A 22245-nucleotide genomic window follows, 5' to 3' on the forward strand; every position below is an offset into this window, starting at 1 on the left:
TAAAGTCACAGTTTGCAAGTTTATCAATTACATCAAGGACTTACTGTATAATAATAAAAGCAATGTTTGTTGTTATAGGTCTTTTATATGATTGTATTTAATTGTTACAGTGACACTATGAGGTGAGTACTATTATTGTCAATATTTCACATATGAGGAAACTAAATCATATAGAGATTTGATGGGTGATTGCTGATCCTGCTGTACTTTAGGACATTTGGGAGCAGCTGAAAAATTCTCAATCACCTGAGCTTCTGGCCAAGGTCCATTATAAGAATACAGGAATGGAATGACACCTTAGTATCAGTTATGGGTCATAGGAGTCTCATGAAAGTCTGTGTTTTGCTCCATTTAGGTATATCAGGATTGGAGATAAAGAATGTGAATTTAACGAGAACTTTCGCCTTATCCTCCACACAAAATTGGCAAATCCTCACTATAAGCCGGAATTACAAGCTCAGACAACTCTCCTCAATTTCACAGTCACAGAAGATGGTCTAGAAGCCCAGCTGCTGGCAGAGGTTGTCAGTATTGAAAGGCCAGATTTGGAGAAACTTAAGGTAAAAATGTTTACGTCACCGCCAACACTTAGTTGGCACTTGCTTTGCACAAATCATAGTGCTAGACACAGAAGTATAAAATAGGATTCTTGGCCTCTAGAATCTTGCAATCTAATTGGGAAAAATAAGTATACATGTTAAAAGTTAAACCATTCAAAGTTCCTCTTCATAAATGCCAGATGGTTGCGGTTATGCCACAAGTAGGAGATAGGGTGGCTCTGGATCTTGTTTGAGGGCAAACAAAGAGGCACACGAGTCATGTAAAATAGAGGTATGTGCCCAGGTAGGTTGGAATGTAATCAACTAATTTAGCCTGGGCTAAAGAATGAAAAAGAGGTGTAATGAAGCAAGCTTGGAAAAATTAAGGACCTGGTAGCTAGTTACGACTAGTATTCAAAGGGACATTTATGGCCCTAAGTATATAAAGAAACAATGCTGAAAATAATTAAATTTAGTGTTATATACAGAAAACAAAACAACATGGCCTTAAAATGTAGAAGAAAGGCAATAATAAAGATAAAATCAGAAAATACTGACATAGAAAATAGAAAAGATTAACAAAATAAAAAAGCTAGTTCTTTGGCAAGAAGGGGTGAGGAAGTGATATAGTAGATATACTTCCATAAGGACTAGTGAAGAATGAAAGATAAAAGGCAAGTAAAAGAAGACAAAGGCATATAACTACACACAGATTAAAAACTATAAGGGAATGCCATGCTCAGCCTTTTTTTTTTTTTTTTTTTTTTTTTTTTGAGACACAGTCTTGCTCTGTCACCAAGGCTGGAGTGCAGTGGCATGGTCCTGGCTCACTGCAACTCTGCCTCCTGGGTTCAAGCAATTCTTCTGCCTCAGCCTCCCGAGTAGCTGGGACTACAGGCACGCACCACCACGCCCAGCTAATTTTTGTATTTTTAGTAGTGATAGGGTGTCACCATATTTGCCAGGCTGGTCTCAAACTCCTGACCTTGTGATCCTCTGGCCTCAGCCTCCCAAAGTGCTGGGATTACAGGCATGAGCCACCACGCCCGGCCGTGCTGTGCCCAGCTTTCTAACAATAAATTTGAATATTGAAACGGTGATGTGAAAAATAAAAAGAATTTATGTGCTAACCTGGGCAAATTTGGCAATAGTGTGTCTCAAAAATTTAAATGAGATATATTAAGAATTAAAACAAGGATTTATATTTCAGATGTTAGAGATTTATGGCCTACATTTTGGAACTTGAAAGGATTTCTTCACACAGATGAACAACATTATTCATATTTTGAAAAACTAAGCTAGAATGCTTTTTCTTAGTATAAATCAGGGGTCTCCAAACTGTGGCTTCCATGCCTAATTTGGCCTGCCACCTCTTTTTGTTAATAAAATTTATTAAAACACAGCCATGGCCAAACACAGTGGCTCATACCTGTAATACCAACACTTTGGAAAGCTGAGGCTGGATCACTTGAGGGTAGATCACTTGAGGCCAGGAGTTTGAGAGCAGCCTGGCCAACATGACAAAACCCCATCTCTACTGAAAATACAAAAAATTAGCCAAGCGTGGTGGCGCGCAAGTGTAGCCCCAGCTACTGAGGAGGCTGAGGCACAAGAACCACTTGAACCCAGGGTCAGAGGTTGCAGTGTGCCGGGATAGTGCCACTACACTCCAGCCTGGAGGACAGAGCAAGACTCTGTCTCAAACAAAAACAAAAACAAACAAAAAACGGACTTGTTCATATATTTACATATTGTCTATGACTGCTTTTGCACTATAATGGCAGAGGTGAGTAGTTGCAACAGATACCTTAATGGCCTACAAAGCCAAAAGCATTTATTATCTGGCCCTTTCCAGAAAACGATTGCCACCCTGGTATAAATCAGTGGTTCTCAAACTGGGGGTCCTGGAACAGCAGCATCACCATCAGCTGGTGCTGATACAAATACACTTTAAATGCAAATTATCTGGCCACATCCCAGATCCCGCTAAATGAGAAACTCTGGTTGGGGGTCCAGCAATCCATGTTTTACTAAGCCATGCAAGAAATTCTGGTCCATGCTCATACTCTGTGTGAGGCTGCTTTACTTGGATTTGCCACTGCAGCAGTTGCCACGTAGGCAAAGACAGCCATGAGATCAAGGCTGGGTATGAGTGGATATGGTTCCCTGAGGCCTCCTTGCAAATGTGCTCACATTCAGTTTAACTGCAACGTGCCAGGAGTGAGTCATCCACCAAGTCAGAGTTCAAAGGACCACGGGCTTGCTGCCTTGTGCACTAATTGCGAAGCTGGATCAGGGACCGTGTCTGTAATCAAGGCACCACCAGACCATATAAGAAAATAGTATTTTTTTTTATGTTAGCATAAAAAAGTTGCAGGAGTTCTTGTGTTCTGAATGTCAGACTCTTACTGGATCTGTGACTTATAAAAATCTTCTCCCATTCTGCGGGTCGTCTTTTCACTTTCTTGTTGGTGTCCTTTGAAGCACAAAAGTTTTTAATTTTGGTAATGTTCAATTTATCTATTTTTTCTTGCTTGTTTTTTGGTATCATATCTAAGAAATCATTAACTGACAGTTCATGAAGATTTATGTTTTAGGAGTTGTGTAGTTTTAGTTCTTACATTCAGCTCTGTTGTATATTTTGAGTTAATTTTTGTACATGGTGTGAAGTAGGGGTCCACCTTCATTCTTTTGCATGTGGCTATCTAGTTGTCTCAGCACCATTTGTTGAAAAGACTATATTTTCTCCCTTAAATTGCCTTTGATCCTTGTTAAAGATCAGTTGGCCATATTTCTGTGGATCTATTCATATTTCTGGGTTCTCTATTTCATTCCATTGATCTGTTTGTCTATCCTTTCATCAGTATCACACCGCCTTGATTACTGTAGCTTGATAGTCTGGAAGCCACGTAGTGTCAATTCTCTGACTTTGTTTTTCTGTGTATTTTTGATGATTCTGGACCTTATGCTTTTTAATATAAACTTTAGAATCAGATTTTCAATATCTACAAAATAATGTAGAGATATTTTGAATAATATTGTGTTGAATTTCAGAAAGTAATGACTTAACAATAATGGCTTAACAATATTCAGAATGGCTTAACAATATTGAGACTTCCTATTCATGAACATGCAATATCTCTCCATTGTTTAGATCTTTGATTTCTTTCATCAGAGTTTTTTAGTCCTCCAGACAGATCTTCAACATACTTTGTGAAATCTATACCTAAGTGTTTCAGTTGTTTGGTACTAATGTAAATGGCATTGTGTTTTAAATTTCAAATTCCAATTGTTTAAAGCTGGTGTATAGAAGAGCAATGGCTTTTGTATATTAATCTGTATCCTGCAACTCTGTTCACCTGCTTATTAGTTGCAAGAGACCTTATGTTCATACTTCGGGATTTTCCACATAGATTATCATGTCATGCGTGAACAAAGACAATTTTTTGTTCCTCCTTCCCATTCCATATACCTTTTATTTCTTTTTCCTGTCTTAATGTATTAGTTAGGACTTCTAGTACAACTTTGAATAGGAGTGGAACCTTGCCTCGTTCCTGATCTTAGGGCAAAAGCATCTAGCTTCTCACCATTAAGTACAATGTTAGCTATGATTCTCTTCTTTTAGATCTTCTTTATCAAGTTAAGAAAGTTCCCCTCTATTTCTAATTTGCTGAGAGTTTTTAATCATTAAATTACTGTTAAATTTTATCAAATGTTTTTTCTGCATCTATTGATATGACTACATTTTTCTTCTTTAGCTTGTTATATATCATTACTTCACTTTTGAACCAGACTTGCATACCTGGAGTAAATCCCACTTGGTCGTGGTGTTTAATTATTTTTGTACATTGTTGGATTTGATTTGCTGATTTTTTGAGGATGTTCACAACTATGCTCATCAGAGATATTGGTCTGTAGTTTTTTTGTTTTTTTCTTGTAATGGGTTTATCTGGTTTTGGTCTTAGGGTAATGCTTGCCTTATGGAATGAGATAGGAAATGTTCCCTCTGCTTCTATTTTCTAGAAAAAATGTAGAGAATTGATACTATTTCTCCCTTAACTCTTTTCTTCCAGTGAAATCATCTGGGCCTGGTGCTTTCTGTTTTGAAAGGTTATTAATTATTGAGTTAATTTATTTAATGCATATAGGTCTTTTCAGATTATGTATGTATTTTTGGTAGGTTCTGCCCTCCAAAGTATCAACTCACTTCATGTAAGTTATCAAATTTGTAAGCATATAATGGTTTATAAGATTCTTTTATTATCCTTTAATATTCATGGAATTGGTATTTATGCCCCTCTTTCATTTCTCATACTAGTAATCGGTGCCTTCTCTTGTCTCTTGGCTAGTCTGGCTAGAGAATTATAAATTCTATTGATCCTTTCAAATAATCAGCTTTGGATTTTATTGATTTTCTCTATTGATTTTCTGGTTAAAATGTTACTGACTTCTGCTCTGATTTTTATTATGTATTCATAAGCTTGCTTTAGGTTCACATTGCTCCTTTATCTCATTTTCTAAGGTAAAAGCTTAGATAAATACCTTTAGGTTTTCTTCTCTACTTTTCTAATATATGCATTCAATGCTATAAATTTCCCTTTAACCACTGCTTTTGCTGCATCTCACAAATTTTGATATGTTGTATTTTTGTTTGCATTTATGTCAAAATATTTTTAAGTTTCTCTTGAGACTTCTTTGACCCATGTGTTATTTTAAACTGTGTTGTTTAAGCTCCAAATGTTTTTGAATTTTAAGCTTTCTGTTACTGATTTCTTATTTAATTTTGTTGTGGTCCGGAACATACTTTGTATGATTTCTATTCTTTTAAACCTTTTTGGTGTGTTGCTTGGTCCATCTTGGCAAATGTTCCATGTGAGCTTGAGAATAATGTATATTCTTCTGTAAGTGGATGAAGTAGTCTGTCAGTGACATTCAATCCAGTTGATTGATGATGTTGCACAGTTCCGCTATATCCTTGCTGATTTTTTGCCTGCTGGATCTGTCAGTTATGATATAAGGGTTTTGAATTGTCCAGCTATAATCGTGGACTTGTTTATTTCTCCTTGCAGTTCTTGGTTTTTGCCTTGTGTATTTTGACACTCCATTATTAGGTGCATACACATTAAAGATTGTTATGCTTTCGGCTGGGTGCGGTGGCTCACGCCTGTAATCCCAGCACTTTGGGAGGCCGAGAGGGGCGGATCACGAGGTCAGGGGATCTAGACCATCCTGGCTAACATGGTGAAACCCAGTCTTTACTAAAAATACAAAAAAAAATTAGCTGGGTGTGGTGGCGGGTGCCTGTAGTCCCAGCTACTCGGGAGGCTGAGGCAGGAGAATGGCGTGAACCCGGGAGGCGGAGCTTGCAGTGAGCCAAGATTGTGCCACTGCACTCCAGCCTGGGTGACAGAGTGAGACTCTGTCTCAAAAAAAAAAAAAAATTATTATGCTTTCAGGGAGAGTAGACCCTTTTATTATGTAATGCACTTCTTTGTTCTCACTAATTTTTCTTATTCTGATAACTACTTTGTCTTAATATAGCCACCCTAGCTTTCTTTCGATTAGTGTTAGCATGGTGTATCTTTCTCCATCTCTCTCTCTCTCTCTCTCTCTCTACTTTTAATTTTTATATTTAAAGTGGGTTTTATAGACAGTAGATAGTTAGGTCTTGTTTTTTATCTACTATGTCAATATAATTCACATTTAAAGAGATTGTTGCTATAATTAGATCAATATCTACCATATTTTTATTGGTTTTTATTCATCATACTTGTTTCTCACTAGTTTTGTTTGTCTTTTTCTCTTCTTCTGCCATCTTTGGTTTTAATTGAGCACTTTCTATGATTCCAGTGTCTTCTGTCTTAGCTATATATATTGCGTGCTCGCTCTCTCTCTCTCTCTCTATATATATATATAGCTGTAATATTTATATATTACAATATAATGTATGTATTTTGTATTTATAATAATTTTTCTTTTCCTTTCTCTTCTGCCTTCTTTGGTTTTAAGCATTTTATATGATTCCAGTGTTTCTTCTCTCTTAGCAAAATATATTGCTATATATAAGTACAATATAAATTGTATTTCTTTTAAAAAATTTTTTAGTGGTTACCTTAGCATTTGCAATATACATTTACAACTAATCTAACTCCATTTTCTTTTTTCTTTTTTTTCTTTTTTTCTAAGATGAAGTTTCACTCTTGTTGCCCAGGCTGGAGTGCAATGGCACAATCTCGGCTCACTGCAACCTCTGCCTCCCGGGTTCAAACAATTCTCCTGCCTCAGCCTCCCGAGTAGCTGGAATTACAGGCATGCACCACCATGCCCAGCTAATTTTGTATTTTTAGTAGAGATGGGATTTCGCCATGTTGGTCAGGCTAGTCTCAAACTCCTGACCTCAGGTGTTCCACCTGCCTCAGCCTCCCAAAGTGCTGGAATTACAGGCATGAGCCACCGTGCCCAGACTCTAACTCCATTTTCAAATAACACTACTGCCTCATTGGTAATGCCGTTATCTTTTAATAGACTATTCTCATTTCCTCCCTCTCATCCTTTATAACATTGCTGTCATTCATTTCATTTATCCATAAGTTATAATCACTGACTATATTGCTGTTATTACTGTTTTGAACAGACAGCTCAATTAGTAAATTAACATATTTTATCTTCATTTACTCCTCCTCTAGTATTCTTTCATTCTTTACATAGATGTGAGTTTCTGATCTGTATCATTTTTCTTCTCTATGAAGAAATTTCTTTTTAACATTTCTGGTAAGGCAGGTCTACTGACAACAAAATCCCTCAGTCTTCTTGGTCTAAGAAAGCTTTTATTACGCTTTACTTTTGAAGGATAATTTTATAAGATACAAAATTATTTGTTGATTTTTTTTCCTTAAACATTTTAAATATTTTACTCAACTCTCCTTTTTGCATAGTTTCTCAAGAGAAGTTCCATGTAATTCTTATCCTTGTTCCTTCATAGGTAAGGTAATTTATTTCCTGTGGACTCTTTCAAGATTTTGTCTTTGTGTTTGATATTATGCAGTTTGAATATGAAATGACTAGGAGTTGATTTTTTGGGATTTATCCTGCTTAATGTGCTATGGGTGTCCTGGATCTGTGGTTTGGTATCTTTCATTAATTTTGAAGAATTTTTAGCTACTATTATTTCCAATCTTTCTTCTGCTCATTTTTTTCTTTCTTCTCCTTGTAAGCATCTCACAGTTCTTGGATATTCTTTCCTTTTTAATTTTTATTCTTTTTTTTTCAAGTATCTACTGACATATGTCTAAGCATACTGATTCTTGTCACTGTGTCTAGTTTACTCATGAGCCCATCAAAAACATTCTTCAGCCGGGCACGGTGGTTCACGCACGTAATCCCAGCACTTTGGGAGGCCAAGGCAGGCGGATCACAAGGTCAGGAGATCGAGACCATCCTGGCTAACACGGTGAAACCCCGCCTCTACTAAAAATACAAAATATTAGCCGGGCGTGGTGGCGGGAGCCTGTAGTCCCAGCTACTCGGGAGACTGAGGCAGAAGAATGGCGTGAACCCGGGAGGCGGAGCTTGTAGTGAGTCGAGATGGCGCCACTGCACTCCAGCCTGGGCAACAGACAAGACTCTGTCTCAAAAAAAAAAAAAAAAGAAAAGAAAAAAAATTCTTCATTTTTGTTGCATTGTTTTTTATTTCTAGCACTTCCTTTTCATTCTTTGAGTTTCTAACTCTACTTATATTGCCCATGTGGTCTTGCATGGTGTTCACTTTTCCATTAAACCTGTTAGCACATTAAGTAATTATTTTTAACTCCCAGTCTGATAATTCCAAAATTTCTGCCACATCTGAGTCTTGTTCTGAGGTTTGTGTTCTGTCTTCTTTCGTTTTTTTTTTTTTTTTTTTTTTTTTTTTTGCCTCTAAGTATACCTTGTACTTATTTGCTGAAAACCAGACATGATGTATTAGATAACTCACAAAAGTAAATAGCGGTTTAGTGTGAGGTTTTATATTGCTGAGGCTAGGAGTTAAGGCTGTGTTTCATGTTCATTGTAGCTTCAGTTTTACCTGGTGTCCTTGTTTTTGTCTCCCTTGTTGTCTTTAGGTTTCCCTGAAAACTGATTTTTAAATAGAATCTGTGCTTTGCAAATCTCTCAGTTATAATCCACTGATATTATACTGGAGTCTGTCAATGTGTTGGTAAGGTATTATGGAGGGGAAGCATTCTTTTATCTTATAATTAAATCTAAGGGTTTTTTAGGAGCCCTGAATCACTGGGATATGACCTTCAGAAGAGTTACTTAGCCTTTTTTAAAGGACAGGAAGTCTGCCCTTCCCCAGTGATATGGTTTGGCTATGACACCACCCAAATCTCATCTTGAATTGTAGTTCCTATAATCCCCGTATGTTGTGGCAGGGACCCAGTGGGAGGTAACTGAATCATGGGGTTGGTTTCCTCCATGCTGTTCTTGTGATAGTGAGTGAGTTCTCATAAGATCTGATGGTTTTATAAGGGGCTTTTCCCCCTTTGCTGGGCACTTCTTTCTGCTGCCGCCAAGGAAAGAAGGACATGTTTGCTTCCCTTCCGCCATGATTATAAGTTTCCTGATGCCTCCCCAGCTATACAGAGCTATGAGTCAATTAAATCTCTTTTCTTTATAAATTACCCAGTCTCAGGAAGTCCTTTATCGCAACTTGAGAACAGGCTAATACATCCAGGCCGTATTAGGCACTGGCCAAGTAGTTTCCCTTGTGGGCAGGCTTTTGTTAAGGAGAACAGAAAGTTCTGGACATATTTAAAATGGTTACTTTCCCTCTGAGCTTGTGTCGTAATGGTTACTTTTCCCATCCTTAGCCCAGAGCTGGTGTAGATTTTATCTGACCTCCACTGTAAGAACCTGATGGCGTTTCCTGGAGGTAAAACTCAAAGAATTGTAGAGACTACGAAGACTGGGCCCCCCTGAAGTTTTAACTCAAGCTCTACCTTCAGCAATTAGCCAATTACATATCAGTGTTCCCGAGAAGCTGTGATTTTCTGTGTTTGCCTGTTTTTAGGATGGCAATTTGCCATGTGACCTCCGTTCTCTGATATATGTAAGAGGAATTGTTGATTAGTTTTTTTCCTATTTTGAGAACGGAAATGAGACTTCTAAGCCTTTATATGTCTGAGCAGAAACCAGAAGTTTCTGATGTTTTCTTAAACAGATTCTTCCTGTGGTTCATGATGTTAAATTATTGTAAGTGCTTATACTCTGCGCCCTGGAGTGCAACTAGATCTTAACATACCTTCTGAAGTTTTTTAAAGAATTTGTAAAAATTATGATTGGTATGGTTTTAATGTTAAGGGTGTTTTATTATATACTGATTTCATGAAATTTGTGATTAAGGAAACTCTAGTTTAAAAACATGTACTTGTCCAGGCACAGTGGCTCACGCCTGTAATGCCAGCACTTTGGGAGGCCAAGGTGGGTGGATCATTTGAAGTCAGGAGTTCGAGACCAGCTTGACCAACATGGTGAAACCCCGTCTCTACTAAAATACAAAAAAACAGCTGGATGTGGTGGCAGGCACCTGTAATCTCAGCTACTCAGGAGGCTGAGGCAGGAGAATCGCTTGAACCCAGGAGGCAGACGTCACAGTGAGCCAAGATCGTACCACTGTACTCCAGCCTGGGCGACAGAGCAAGACTTCCTCTCAGAAAAAAAAAAAAATACTTAACCACCATTTCCCACACTTTTCTTGGTTTTTATTAGTTGGTATTGACAAAGCACCAAAATGATTTTAAAATTGAGCTCAAGTATCTGGAAGACGATCTCCTTTTGCGCCTTTCTGCGGCAGAGGGAAGCTTTCTGGATGACACCAAACTGGTAGAGAGATTGGAGGCAACAAAGGCCACCGCGGCAGAGATAGAGCACAAGGTAGGAAGGGCAGAGGCTGCCTGGCAGATTCTAATGGTCTGTTTGAATGAGACACATGGGGTGGGCAATGTAATCAGACTTGGTAATTCCTCTAAGAGGACCAGCCTGTGGAATTCAGGTGATTTAATAATAATTCAGTTGGACTGTGTGGGATTGTAAATGGAGATGGAGATGGAGATGGTTGAATGTGTGCTTCTCCTAATTCCATAGAGATCTCATTCAAATTAGACAATGTCCGGCTATTATTTTTCCTGGGTGACCAAATGTGAAGAAAGCTGAGGCCTGCTCGCTTCTATGGCGAAAATCTGAAAAGCCTTAGCATCCGGCTCTTCCAAACTCATGTTCTACGGTTTCTTTGCAGGTTCTCCAAGCTGTTGGACATTTTAAAGAAATTCTTAGAGTGAAAGTTTTGTTTACAGGCCTGCCATGGCAGGATACTGAGCAAAGGATAATCTCCTGCTGTACTCAAATGTACTATTCGCCCCAGGAAAAATGACATTTCCTAAAAGCCAGTAGAAATTTTTATTAAACAGGCTTCCTGCTAATGTCCAACATGGGTCCCAGTATGCCTTATGTGTGATGTGCACTTTGGACTTTCACAAATGACCGTTAACCCTTAAAATTCCATTGTTTCAGTGTGAATTAGACCCTTATTTGCTTTCTGGAATATCCTTATTACTAAGTAATCTATTAATTACCCAGCAGAAGCTGCGTCACTACACATCCTTTATATTTGTCTTAAATTGAGCGAGGAAATGGAATCTCAAATTACTCTATCTTTTCAAGTAAGTGAATATTAGGTGGCTCCTGAGATGGTAAAGTTAGAACAATTAAGTAAATTAACGTAGCTTTGAAGTTAACTTCTAATTGTCTCTTAAAATGTGTCTTCCTATCTTCTTAATATATCACCATGTAGTGATTTCCTTCTCTGCCCTACATTTTATTTCCTTTTATACACAAATATTATGAGTCAACTCTATAGAGAACGTTGGGGAAAATACTGTATCCTATGGGACCAGCAGTAGTCCTAGATAGAAGAAATAGATATTTGAGCCTTGGGTAAAACTGATATGTTGATTGATGGTGGTGGTGGTTTTTCTTTTTAAATTATCTCTCTGAATGTACCCAGAGGCTAATACATAAAGATAAACTAAATGGAAATATATGGACATATGGATGATCCAGTGCAAAGTTAGAATTAGGCATGAGAGTCTTTATATTAAGGTTTTTTAGTAAGCATAGTTACTGGATATATTATTGACCTTGACTGCTTTTGTATGCTTTGTTGCCTAATAAAGTTATTGGCGCTTAATTGACCCAGCATACTTTTAAGAGCCATCCCTGGGAGGTGATATAGCTGGGTTATTAAGCCTTGAAAGAGAGAGGGGAGGCAGGAAGGTGACATTACTCAGAAACAAATTCTGTAGAACTGAAAACAACCAGGTTTGTTTAATCTCTAACCTAGAAAACCACTAGAGTTATGTCCATTCTCACTGAAACTCAGTTTATTAAAAAATTATTTTAAAATATGAATGTAATCATTTTAGAAAAGCTCGAGCACATGGATGCCATGCATGTTATCTATTTTAATACTCATAATTTTTCATTTCAGGTACGTCCTTCCATTCCTTGGATATGTGTAGAGAATATGAAGAGTAAATAAGTTACTTATTTTGTTTGATCCCACCATAGGTGATTGAAGCCAAAGAAAATGAAAGAAAAATCAACGAGGCCCGAGAATGTTACAGACCAGTGGCAGCAAGAGCATCTCTTCTTTATTTTGTTATTAATGACCTCCAAAAAATCAACCCCCTCTACCAATTCTCTTTGAAGGTAATGCTGAATGAGCTAAGAAATATGGAAAACTTGAGGAGTTCAATTTGTTTCTGGAAAATTCGAGTTTATTTTATTATTGATAATAATAATAACTATTATTACTGTTATTGAGACAGAGTCTCACTCTGTAGCCCAGGCTGGAGTGCAGTGGCATGATCATTGCAACCTCTGCCTCCCATATTCAAGCAATTCTCCTTCCTCAGTCACCTGAGTAGCTGGGACTACATGAGTGCGCCACCACGCCTGGCTAATTTTTGTATTTTTAGTAGAGACAGGGTTTCGCCACGTTGCCCAGGATGGTCTCGAACTCCTGACTTCAAATGATCCCCCCTCCTTGGCCTCCTAGAGTGCTGAGAGTATAGGCGTGAACCACCGCGCACAGCCAGAATGTATTTTTAAGCCATCAGCGTACCCAGTAAGGAGTAATGAGGATCTGGTTAACAAAATAACAAAAGCAAAATTCTTATTCTCAGGAATTTTCATTTATAATTTTCAGTAAGGCTTTGAGATAATTAAACTATGCATACAGCATCATATTATATTGGTGTATTGCTCCTGAGCAGACTCTTAATTTTTTTTTTTTTTTTTTTTTTTGAGACGGAGTCTCCCTCTGTCGCCCAGGCTGGAGTGCAGTGGCGCGATCTTGGCTCACTGCAAGCTCCACCTTCCCGGTTCACGCCATTCTCCTGCCTCAGCCTCCCTAGTAGCTGGGAGTACAGGCACCTGCCACCATGCCTGGCTAACTTTTTGTATTTTTAGAAGAGGTGGGGTTTCACCGTGTTAGCCAGAATGGTCTCGATCTCCTGATCTCGTGATCCGCCCACCTCAGCCTCCCAAACTGTTGGGATTACAGGCGTGAGCCACTGCGCCTGGCCAGCAGACACTTAAATTTAAGGGAATTTTCCTTGAGGCTCCTATTTTGTCTTTGTGAAAATATGTCTTGGAAAGAGAATGCTCATATTTCTTTGCTAAACAAAGAAAAATAATAAGAACAACTATTTATTAAGTCACTATTACATGCAAGGCATATTTATACTTTGGCTTATTCTTTATCCCTGTTACATCTCAATAAAGGATATAATATCCCCATTTAAAAAATAAGGATGACATTTTCAAACTTTAAATAAATTGCCCAAGAATTTACATTTGTTATTGTAAGAGCCAGCATTTCAACCTGTAACTGTTTCCAAAGCCCGTGCTCCATACCTTGTGCCATGCTGCTGCCTGCTGGGCAGTGCTCATTCATTCTGTTCATCTGTTCATCCATTTTTAGACAAATGTTTATTGTGATCAATCATCATGTCAGATGCTTGTCACTTGAGTGTATGGCTTTGGAAAAAACATAAAGGTGGAGGTATATCTATATGTAGATACGTATAGATGTATATGTACACATAGATATAGTTCCACCTTTATGAACATACATCTGTTTATAAAAGTAGAAAGTATTGTAAGACAGAATGATAGAGGCGGAGAGGCTGCTTTACTGGGGGCTCAGGGAAGGCCTCCCAGAGGAAGTAACATTTATTTCTGAAGGATAAGTAGGACTTAGCTATGTAAAGGGCGTTTGGAGAAAACAGGAATGTGTGAGATGAAGGAATTCAGGGATTCCAGGTAGTGAGTGAATTTCTGTGGCTGCAGGGTAATGAGCAAGGGGAAAGGTAGCAAGAAATGAATCTAGAGAGGTGGGAAAGACTTAATAACACAGAGTTTTGTAGACCACAGTGTGTGGAATTTGGGGATTATATTCTGTGTGCAACAAGAAGCCATTGGAAGATTTCAAGCAGATAACTGATGTGATGACAAAAGACTCAGAGATACGTGAACAGACCTGAGATATGATTTGAAGCTGGAATCATTGGCTCTTGGAGATGGACTGGTTATGGGCAATAATAAAGAGGAAAGGATCAAGCATAACTAGCAGGTTTCCTAACAGTACAGAACTAGTATGCAAAACTTTTAACAAGCACAGTATGGTTGGAGTTTGAAAGTAACCATGTGAGAGGAGAAGAGTAAAACTAAATCATCAATGTCAGCCCAGTATTACCCAAATTCCAAAACTACACTAAAGCATTACAATAAAAGAAAAATACTGGGCAGTCCCCCTTGTAAACATTGTTGGTAAACTCCTCCAGAAAATGTTGGCAAATTGAATCCAACCATATATAAAAAGCACAATGTATTATGACCAAATGGAATGTATGTCAAGAATCAAATTGGTTTAACATTCAAAAATCATGAAGTGTAATTAATCAGTTAAGATAATAAAAGAAGAAAAAGCTCATTTGGTCATTTCAATTGATGCAAAGAACTTGAAAAATTTCAACAAATGAGTTAAAAAAAAAACAACCAACTCTCAACTAATGAATAGATGGTAACTTCTCAACATGATAAAATGCATCTAGAAAAAATCTACACCTAACATTATACTTAATGTTGAAAATGGAATGCTTTTCCCTAAAATCAGGAACAAGACAAGGATATCTTTCTCTCAGCACATCTATTCAACGCTGCACTGGAAGTTATAGTCGGTACAGTAAGACAATAGAAGGCAAGAGATTTAAAAGAAGAAGAAAAACTCTGTTTCTTCACAGATGACCTGATTATGTATATAGAAAATCCCAAGAAACCCACCAAAACCCTGCCAGGACTAAGAAGTGAATTTTTAGCAATGTTGCAGGATATAAGGTTGATATACAATGTACCTAGTATTTCTATACATGAGAAACAAGTGGAAAATAAAATCAGTATCTTAGCACTATTTACAGTGGCTTCCAAAGCCATGAAACTTTTTAGGAATAATTTTAATAAAATATATGCAAGGTTTGTATTCTAAAAACTACAAAATATTGTTGAGAAAAATTAAAGAAGGCCTAACTAGATAGGTACACCATGTTTATCATTTGGAATGCTCAATATTGTTAAGATATCAGTTCGCTCCAAGCTGATCTATAGATTCAATTCAGTCCCAGTCAAAACACCAGAAGGCATTTCCTTTTTCCTTTTGGTAGAAATTGGCAAGCTTATCCTGAAAATTTGTGTGAAAATTCAAAGGACTTAAAATAGCTAAACAATTTTGAAAAAGAAAAAAAAACAGTGTTGGAAGACTTACAATTTCTGATTTTAAGACTTACATCTACACGAATCAAGATGTTGTGGTACTGGCCTGAAGAAACACGCATAGATCTGTGGAACAGATTGGAGAATCCAGAAGTACACCCACAAATGCATGGTCAATTAATTTTCAGTAGGGGTGCCAAGACAATTCAATGAGGAAAGGATAGTTTTTACAACAAATGGTGCTGGAACAATTGGATATCCACATGACATAAATTAAACCTCAAACTATTACACTATATAAAAAAATTCAAAATGAATTTATTAAGCTATACATTTTCTAGGAAAAAAATAAGAGAGGGCTTTGGGTTAGGCAGAGGTTTCTTAGGACACAATAGAAAATAAAAACTTAATAAATTGAACCTTATCAAGCTTAAAAGTTTATGGTTTTCAAAAGATATGAAGATGAAAAGGTAGGCCACAGACAAGCAAAGACAATATTCTCAATACATATATGTAAAACAAAGAATTTGTATCAGGACATAAAAAGAACTTGTACAACTCAGTAATAAGAGTTGAACAGACATATAATAACACATATGAATTATCCACAAGCACATTAAAAATGCTCATCAGGCATCAGAAAAATGCAAAATAAAAGCAGAATGAGGTCTTATTCTATGTCCCACAGAATGGCTAAAGTTTTAGAAGACTGTTAATAGCAAGTGTAACACAGATACGGTACTACAACTCTCTCACATTGCTGGAAGGAATGCAATAAACCATTTTGGAAAAGAGTTTGGCAGTTTCTTATAAAGATAAATACACAGTTACAAAATATGATCTCACACTTTTACTCAGGCATTTACCTAAGAGAAATAAAAATATATGCCTGCAAAAAGCTTAACAAATGTTCATAGACACTTTATTCATAAAAGCCAAAGTCTAAAAACAATCCAAAGGATAGACACATTAATAGTCATGCAGATTTTGCATGTTCCCACAGTGGGCTATTACTCAAAACATGAAGTTATGAATTGTGGTACACAAAACAACACGGGTATGTCGCCAAGACATTATGTTGAAAAGAAGCAGCCAGGTACCGAGGAGTATATACCATATGATGCTATTTATGCGAAATTATAGAAAAGGCAAAATTATTCTACAGTGACAGAGGCAGGTCAGTAATCGACTGGGGCTGGGGATGGTGGTGGGAATTGGCTGTAAATAGGCACATGAGACCTTTTTCTGGTGATGTAAGTAGAAAGGTTCTTTATCTTGATTGCTACAGTTATTATTAGAATATATCTATTTGTCAAGACTCATCAAACTGTATATATAATAGGCACATTTTATTGTATGTAAACGAAAAACTGATTTTAAAAAAGTGTAAATATCAGGTTAGTACAGATTGAGCATCCTAATCCAAAAAGCAGAATGCTCCAAAATCTGTAACTTTTTGAATGCTGACAAGATGCCCCAAGTGGAAAATTCTACACCTGACCTCATGTACTTTATGCAAAAAATTGTTTAAAATATTGTATAAAATTAACTTCAGGCTATGTGTATAAGGTGCATATGAGACATACATGAATTTTGTTTTTTCATTTTGTTTTGTTTTTTGAGATGGAGTCTCACTCCGTCACCCAGACTGGGATGTAGTGGTGCGATCTTGGCTCACTGCAACCTCCACCTCCCGGGTTGAAGCGATTCTCCTGTCCCAGCCCCTCAAGTAACTGGGACTACAGGTACCCACCACCATGCCTGGCTAAATTTTGTATTTTTGGTAGAGATGGGGTTTCGCCATGTTGGCCAGGCTGGTCTCAAACTCCTGAACTCAGGTGATCCACCTGCCTCAGCCTCCCAAAGTGCTGGGATTACAGGCATGAGCCACAAGCCCAACCTATAAATGCTTTTGTGTTTAAACTTGGGTTCCATCCCCAAGATATCTCACTATGTATTTGCAAATATTCAAAAATCTGAAAAAATCCAAAATCTGAAACACTTCTGGCCCCAAGCATTTCAGATAAGACATATTCAAGCTATACATCGTTAATGCCTTCTTACCAGTGTTTACTGTATATATCTGTCATTGTAGGATTTTACTTTCACTCAAATATACATACTTCAAGGTGAATTAATCTGTGGTCTCTAGTCCCTGTCATCCAAAAATAAATAAATAGATATTTTTATATTGATAGCTATTTTTATATATGGATATATTTTTCAAATTTATATTTATATAGAGAGATATAGCAATTCATACAACACCATTATCACCAAGGCATGAATGAGAGTAATAAATATCAAGAGTGATCTTTAAAGGAAGAAGAGGTGACCAAAGGGCATCCTGAAAGTACATGGGAACAACAACAACAACAACAAAACACAGCAAATAACCAGATTTTAAAATAAGGACGTAAGTGGACATTTCTCCAAAGATGTTATAAAAATGATCAACAGCCTGGGCAACACAGAGAAACCCTGTCTCTACAAAAAAATTCAAAAATTAGCCAAGTGTGATGACACATGCCTGTGGTCTCAGCTACCCAAGAGGCTGAGGTGGGAGGATTGCTTAGGACTGGGAGGTTGAGGCTGCAGTGAGCCATGATCACTCCACTGCACTCCAGGCTGGATGACAGAATGAAAGTTTGTCTCCAACAAAAAAGGCCAAAAACATATGAAAAAATACTCAACATTACCAATTTTTAGGGAGATGGAAATCAAAACCACAATGAGATATCACCTCACACCCATTAGAATGGCTACTATGAAAAAAAAAAAAAGATAACAAGTGTTAGTAATGATGTGGAGAAATTGGAATCTTTTGGTGGGAGTGCAAAATGGCACAGCCACTATGGAAAACAGTGTAGCAATTCCTCAGAAAAATTACAAATAGAATTACCATATGATCAAGCAATTCCACTTCTAGTTATTTTTTCAAAAGAATCAAAAGAGGGTCTCTGGGAGATATCCAAATACCCAAATTCATAGTAGCATTATTTACAATAGCCAAAAGGTGGAAGCAACCCAGATGTCCATCAGTGGATGAATAGATTAATCAAATGTTGTATATCCATGCAGTTGAATATTCTTTTGCCTTAAAAATGAATAAATTTCTCATACATGCTACAACATGGATGAACCTTGATATTATCCTAACTCAAATGAGCCAGTCACAGTAAGACTGTGAGTCTGCTTACATGAGTGTATTAGTCTATTTTCACACTGCTGATAAAGACATACCCAAGAGACTGGGTGATTTATAAAGAAAAAGAGGTTTAATGGAGTCACAGTTCCACGTGGCTGGGGAGGCCTCACAATCATGGTGGAGGGCAAAAGGCACTTCTTACATGGCAGCAGGCAAGACAGAATGAGAGCCAAGTGAAAGAGATTTCCTCTCATAAAACCATCAGATCCCATGAGACTTATTCACTACCACCAGAACAGTATGGGAGAAACTGCCCCCATGATTCAGTTATCTCCCACCACGTCCCTCCCACAACACATGGGAATTATGGGAGCTATAATTCAAGATGAGATTTGGGTGGGGACACAGCCAAACCACATCAGTGAGGTACCTATAATAGCCAAACTCATAGAAACAGAAAGTAGAATAAAGGTGGTTGCCAGGGATGTGGGGAAGGGAGAATATACAGTTGTTTAATGGGTACAGAGCTTCAGTTTTGCAACATGAAAAAGCTCTGGCATCCTAGTGACACTGGATTTAGCTTTTCTTGTTTCTCTTTGGGAGCAATTTGTGTTAGTATGGACTGCCACATGTAATTTTTAAATTGGGCTCATCACATTGTGTTGTATTTTTGTAATCTTACGTGAAAAGAATCTGTACTGCAAGTAAAACCTACTCCCCCAAAAACGTATGCCCTCGAATCTGCATTAAACAGTATAATTTATGTTCATGAAAAAAAATTCCACATTTCTTGTGGTTACACAAGAATGTGACTGTACTTAACACTACTGAACTGAATGTATGTACACTTAAAATTGTTAAGATGGTAACTTTTATGTTATGTGTATCCTACCACAATTAAATATTAAAATATTATTTTAAGTACATGGGCAGAAGGAGAGAAAATGATGCAATTCAATTGCTTGGAAGGAGATTGAATGGATTTCATGGAATCATATTCATAATAACAGTAATGACAGCAAACATTTAATGAGCATGTACCATGTGCCAGAAACTATAATCTTCCTAAAAATTTTGCCTCATTCTCACTCCCTATAGATAAACCTTAAACCGTTGCCCTGTGTATCTGGGGCTAGCTAGACATCCAGGCACCAATTATCACATTTTAATGGTCACATTAAATTTCCCAGGCTTTTAACGTGCTGTTCCACAGAGCGATCGAGCAGGCTGACAAGGTGGAAGACGTGCAGGGACGCATCTCTGTCCTGATGGAGAGCATCACCCACGCCGTCTTCCTCTACACCAGCCAGGCGCTGTTTGAGAAGGACAAGCTCACCTTCCTGTCCCAGATGGCTTTTCAGGTAAGGAGATCAGTTACTTGAAAAAGGATCCCCAGAACCAAAAGCAGATGCCTCTGTTTATTACATATTTTATTTCTGCTTAAGCAAAATATAATAGACCCGTTTTTTTTTTTTTTTTTTGGAAGCCCTTGGTGGCATGAGGGGAATTTGCTTCCCACAGGGAACTTGGGCATGTGACAGCCCTCTCCTAGGTCCCAGTGCTTTGGTTTGAGGAGTGGGGCCGGGGAGGGGGGTGGGTATACACATTACGCTCCTACCACAGCGGTCACCCTGAAAAACATTCATGAGATATTCTTCTCACCTTCTCGGGTCCTGTAAAGAAACTTCCAGGCACTACCAGGAAGGTTATTTGAGATGAGGGTTATGAGTCCAGATCTGAGTGGAGCTGGGCTCCTTACAAAACAGTGACTGGGTTCGTCCATGTTGTCACAAATGACTGAATTTTCCTTTTTTTCCATTGTGTGTAATTAATAATGTATATTTTTAAATTGCTAAAGGAGTAGATTTTAAATCTCATCACAAAAAATAAGTATGTGAGGTGATGGATATATGAATTAGCTTAATGTAACCATTCTACAATATAAACATGTATCGAAGCATCACATTGTACCACTTAAATATATATAATTATTATTTGTCAATTAAAATTAAGAAAATGACAGCAGTGACTAGGTAAAGAGAGCTCCAGGTTTCTTACCCACACCTTCGGTGAAACCTGCTTCCTTTTTTTTTTCCTTTTTCAAATGAATTTCATGAAAGACTTTGTTTAAATAAAAGTGTTCATGGCCGGGCGTGGTGGCTCATGCCTGTAATCCCAGCACTTTGGGAGGCCGAGGCTGGTGGATCACCAGGTCAGGAGATCAAGAGCAGCCTGGCTAACATGGTGAAACCCCATCTCTACTAAAAATACAAAAAATTAGCCAAGTGTGGTGGCAAGCGCCTGTAGTCCCAGCTACTTGGGAAGCTGAGGCAGGAGAATGGCATGAATCCGGGAGGCAGAGCTTGCAGTGAGCTGAGATCGCGCCACTGTACTCCAGCCTGGGCAACAGAGCGAGACTCCATCTCAAAAAAAAACAAAAAACAAAAAAAAAAGTGTTCGTGATAAGAAAAAAGAAACCCTTGCAGACCACATTCCTAGATAAAATAAGCAGATTGTCCTTTTACCAGCCAGTTTGCTTTATGTCTTTTTCTATCCAAATGTTAAGGAAAGGTCTATGTCTTACCTATTCTGTGTGTGCCAAAGAAGGCACTTTATACACATCTGCAGCTAATGATGAACTATGTATGTAATAAACAGGAGTAAGGCATTACACAATGAAATACTTGTTTTTTTGTTTGTTTTGAGACGGAGTCTCGCTGTGTCGCCAGTCTGGGGTGCAGTGGTGCTATCTCAGCTCACTGCAGCCTTTGCCTCCGAGGTTCAAGCGATTCTTCTGCCTCAGCCTCCCGAGTAGCTGGGACTACAGGCGTGCACCACCACACCCAGCTAATTTTTGTATTTGTAGTAGAGACGGGGTTTCACCATGTTGGCCAGGATGGTCTTGATCTCTTGACCTCATGATCTGCCCGCCTCTGCCTCCCAAAGTGCTGGGATTACAGGCATGAAATACTTGTTTTGTATGTACTGTTCATTAATAGAAAAGGACCAGGGATGATAATACATGAAATGAACATCTATTTAAAACTTCCCCTTGGAAGCCATACCTATATCATAATCTCAAGTCCTGACAATCTATATAAATCAAAGTTTCATAACTATATGGATAATTACTTGTTTGTTGAAATAAACTCAAGCAAAAATAATATCAAATAAAATATTTTAATGCATGTTATCACTCATAACACCTTTTGAAAATATCTGGAATTTTAAGATAATATAAAGCTCAAAAATTTTACCTGTTTAGCTTTGTGGGGTGTTATGGTTTTTATATGGAAATTAGGAATACTTCATTTGTACTCTCCAAAATATACTATGGATTTTTTATCAGTTCTGTGACCAGAATGTCTAAAGTTTATTCCACTTCACAATGTGTTTAGTTGTACCTATAAAAGGTTTTCTCATTCTTCTCAATATAATCTTACATATTAAAAAATCCTTCACATACCTTGTAGTTTATTGAATAACTACTATACCAGAATTAACTAATAATACTGGTTCTACCTTCTGTTTAGTGATTTAATCCATTGTCACTGGAGGCTTTCTCATTTTGTATAAATGTTAAGACAAGTTTGATCTAATAATACACTTAATACGAATGCATATTTTAAATATGTTGCTAGTAGTGATAGGTGTTAGAATAGGAATAAATCAGCCTTCATAATTATTTTCTGTTAGATTTCTGATCATGGTTTTGAGATCATTGACATAATCTAAGATTCCCTATTTCAG

At 37.6% G+C, this 22245-nt stretch overlaps 1 protein-coding gene across 1 annotated transcript in view; it reads left to right on the forward strand.

Moving 5' to 3' along the window:
- Positions 1 to 22245, forward strand: part of DNAH11 (dynein axonemal heavy chain 11) — a 363940-nt gene that overhangs the window by 302372 nt on the left and 39323 nt on the right. Inside the window, exons 66-69 of the mRNA XM_030822211.1 lie at positions 356 to 560; positions 10287 to 10451; positions 12144 to 12284; positions 19686 to 19856. Of these exons, the coding sequence (XP_030678071.1) occupies positions 356 to 560; positions 10287 to 10451; positions 12144 to 12284; positions 19686 to 19856 (682 nt within the window). The remainder of the gene's footprint in view (positions 1 to 355; positions 561 to 10286; positions 10452 to 12143; positions 12285 to 19685; positions 19857 to 22245) is intronic.

Source organism: Nomascus leucogenys, chromosome 11 (genome assembly GCF_006542625.1).
Source record: "Nomascus leucogenys isolate Asia chromosome 11, Asia_NLE_v1, whole genome shotgun sequence".
Classification (NCBI taxonomy): domain Eukaryota; kingdom Metazoa; phylum Chordata; class Mammalia; order Primates; family Hylobatidae; genus Nomascus; species Nomascus leucogenys.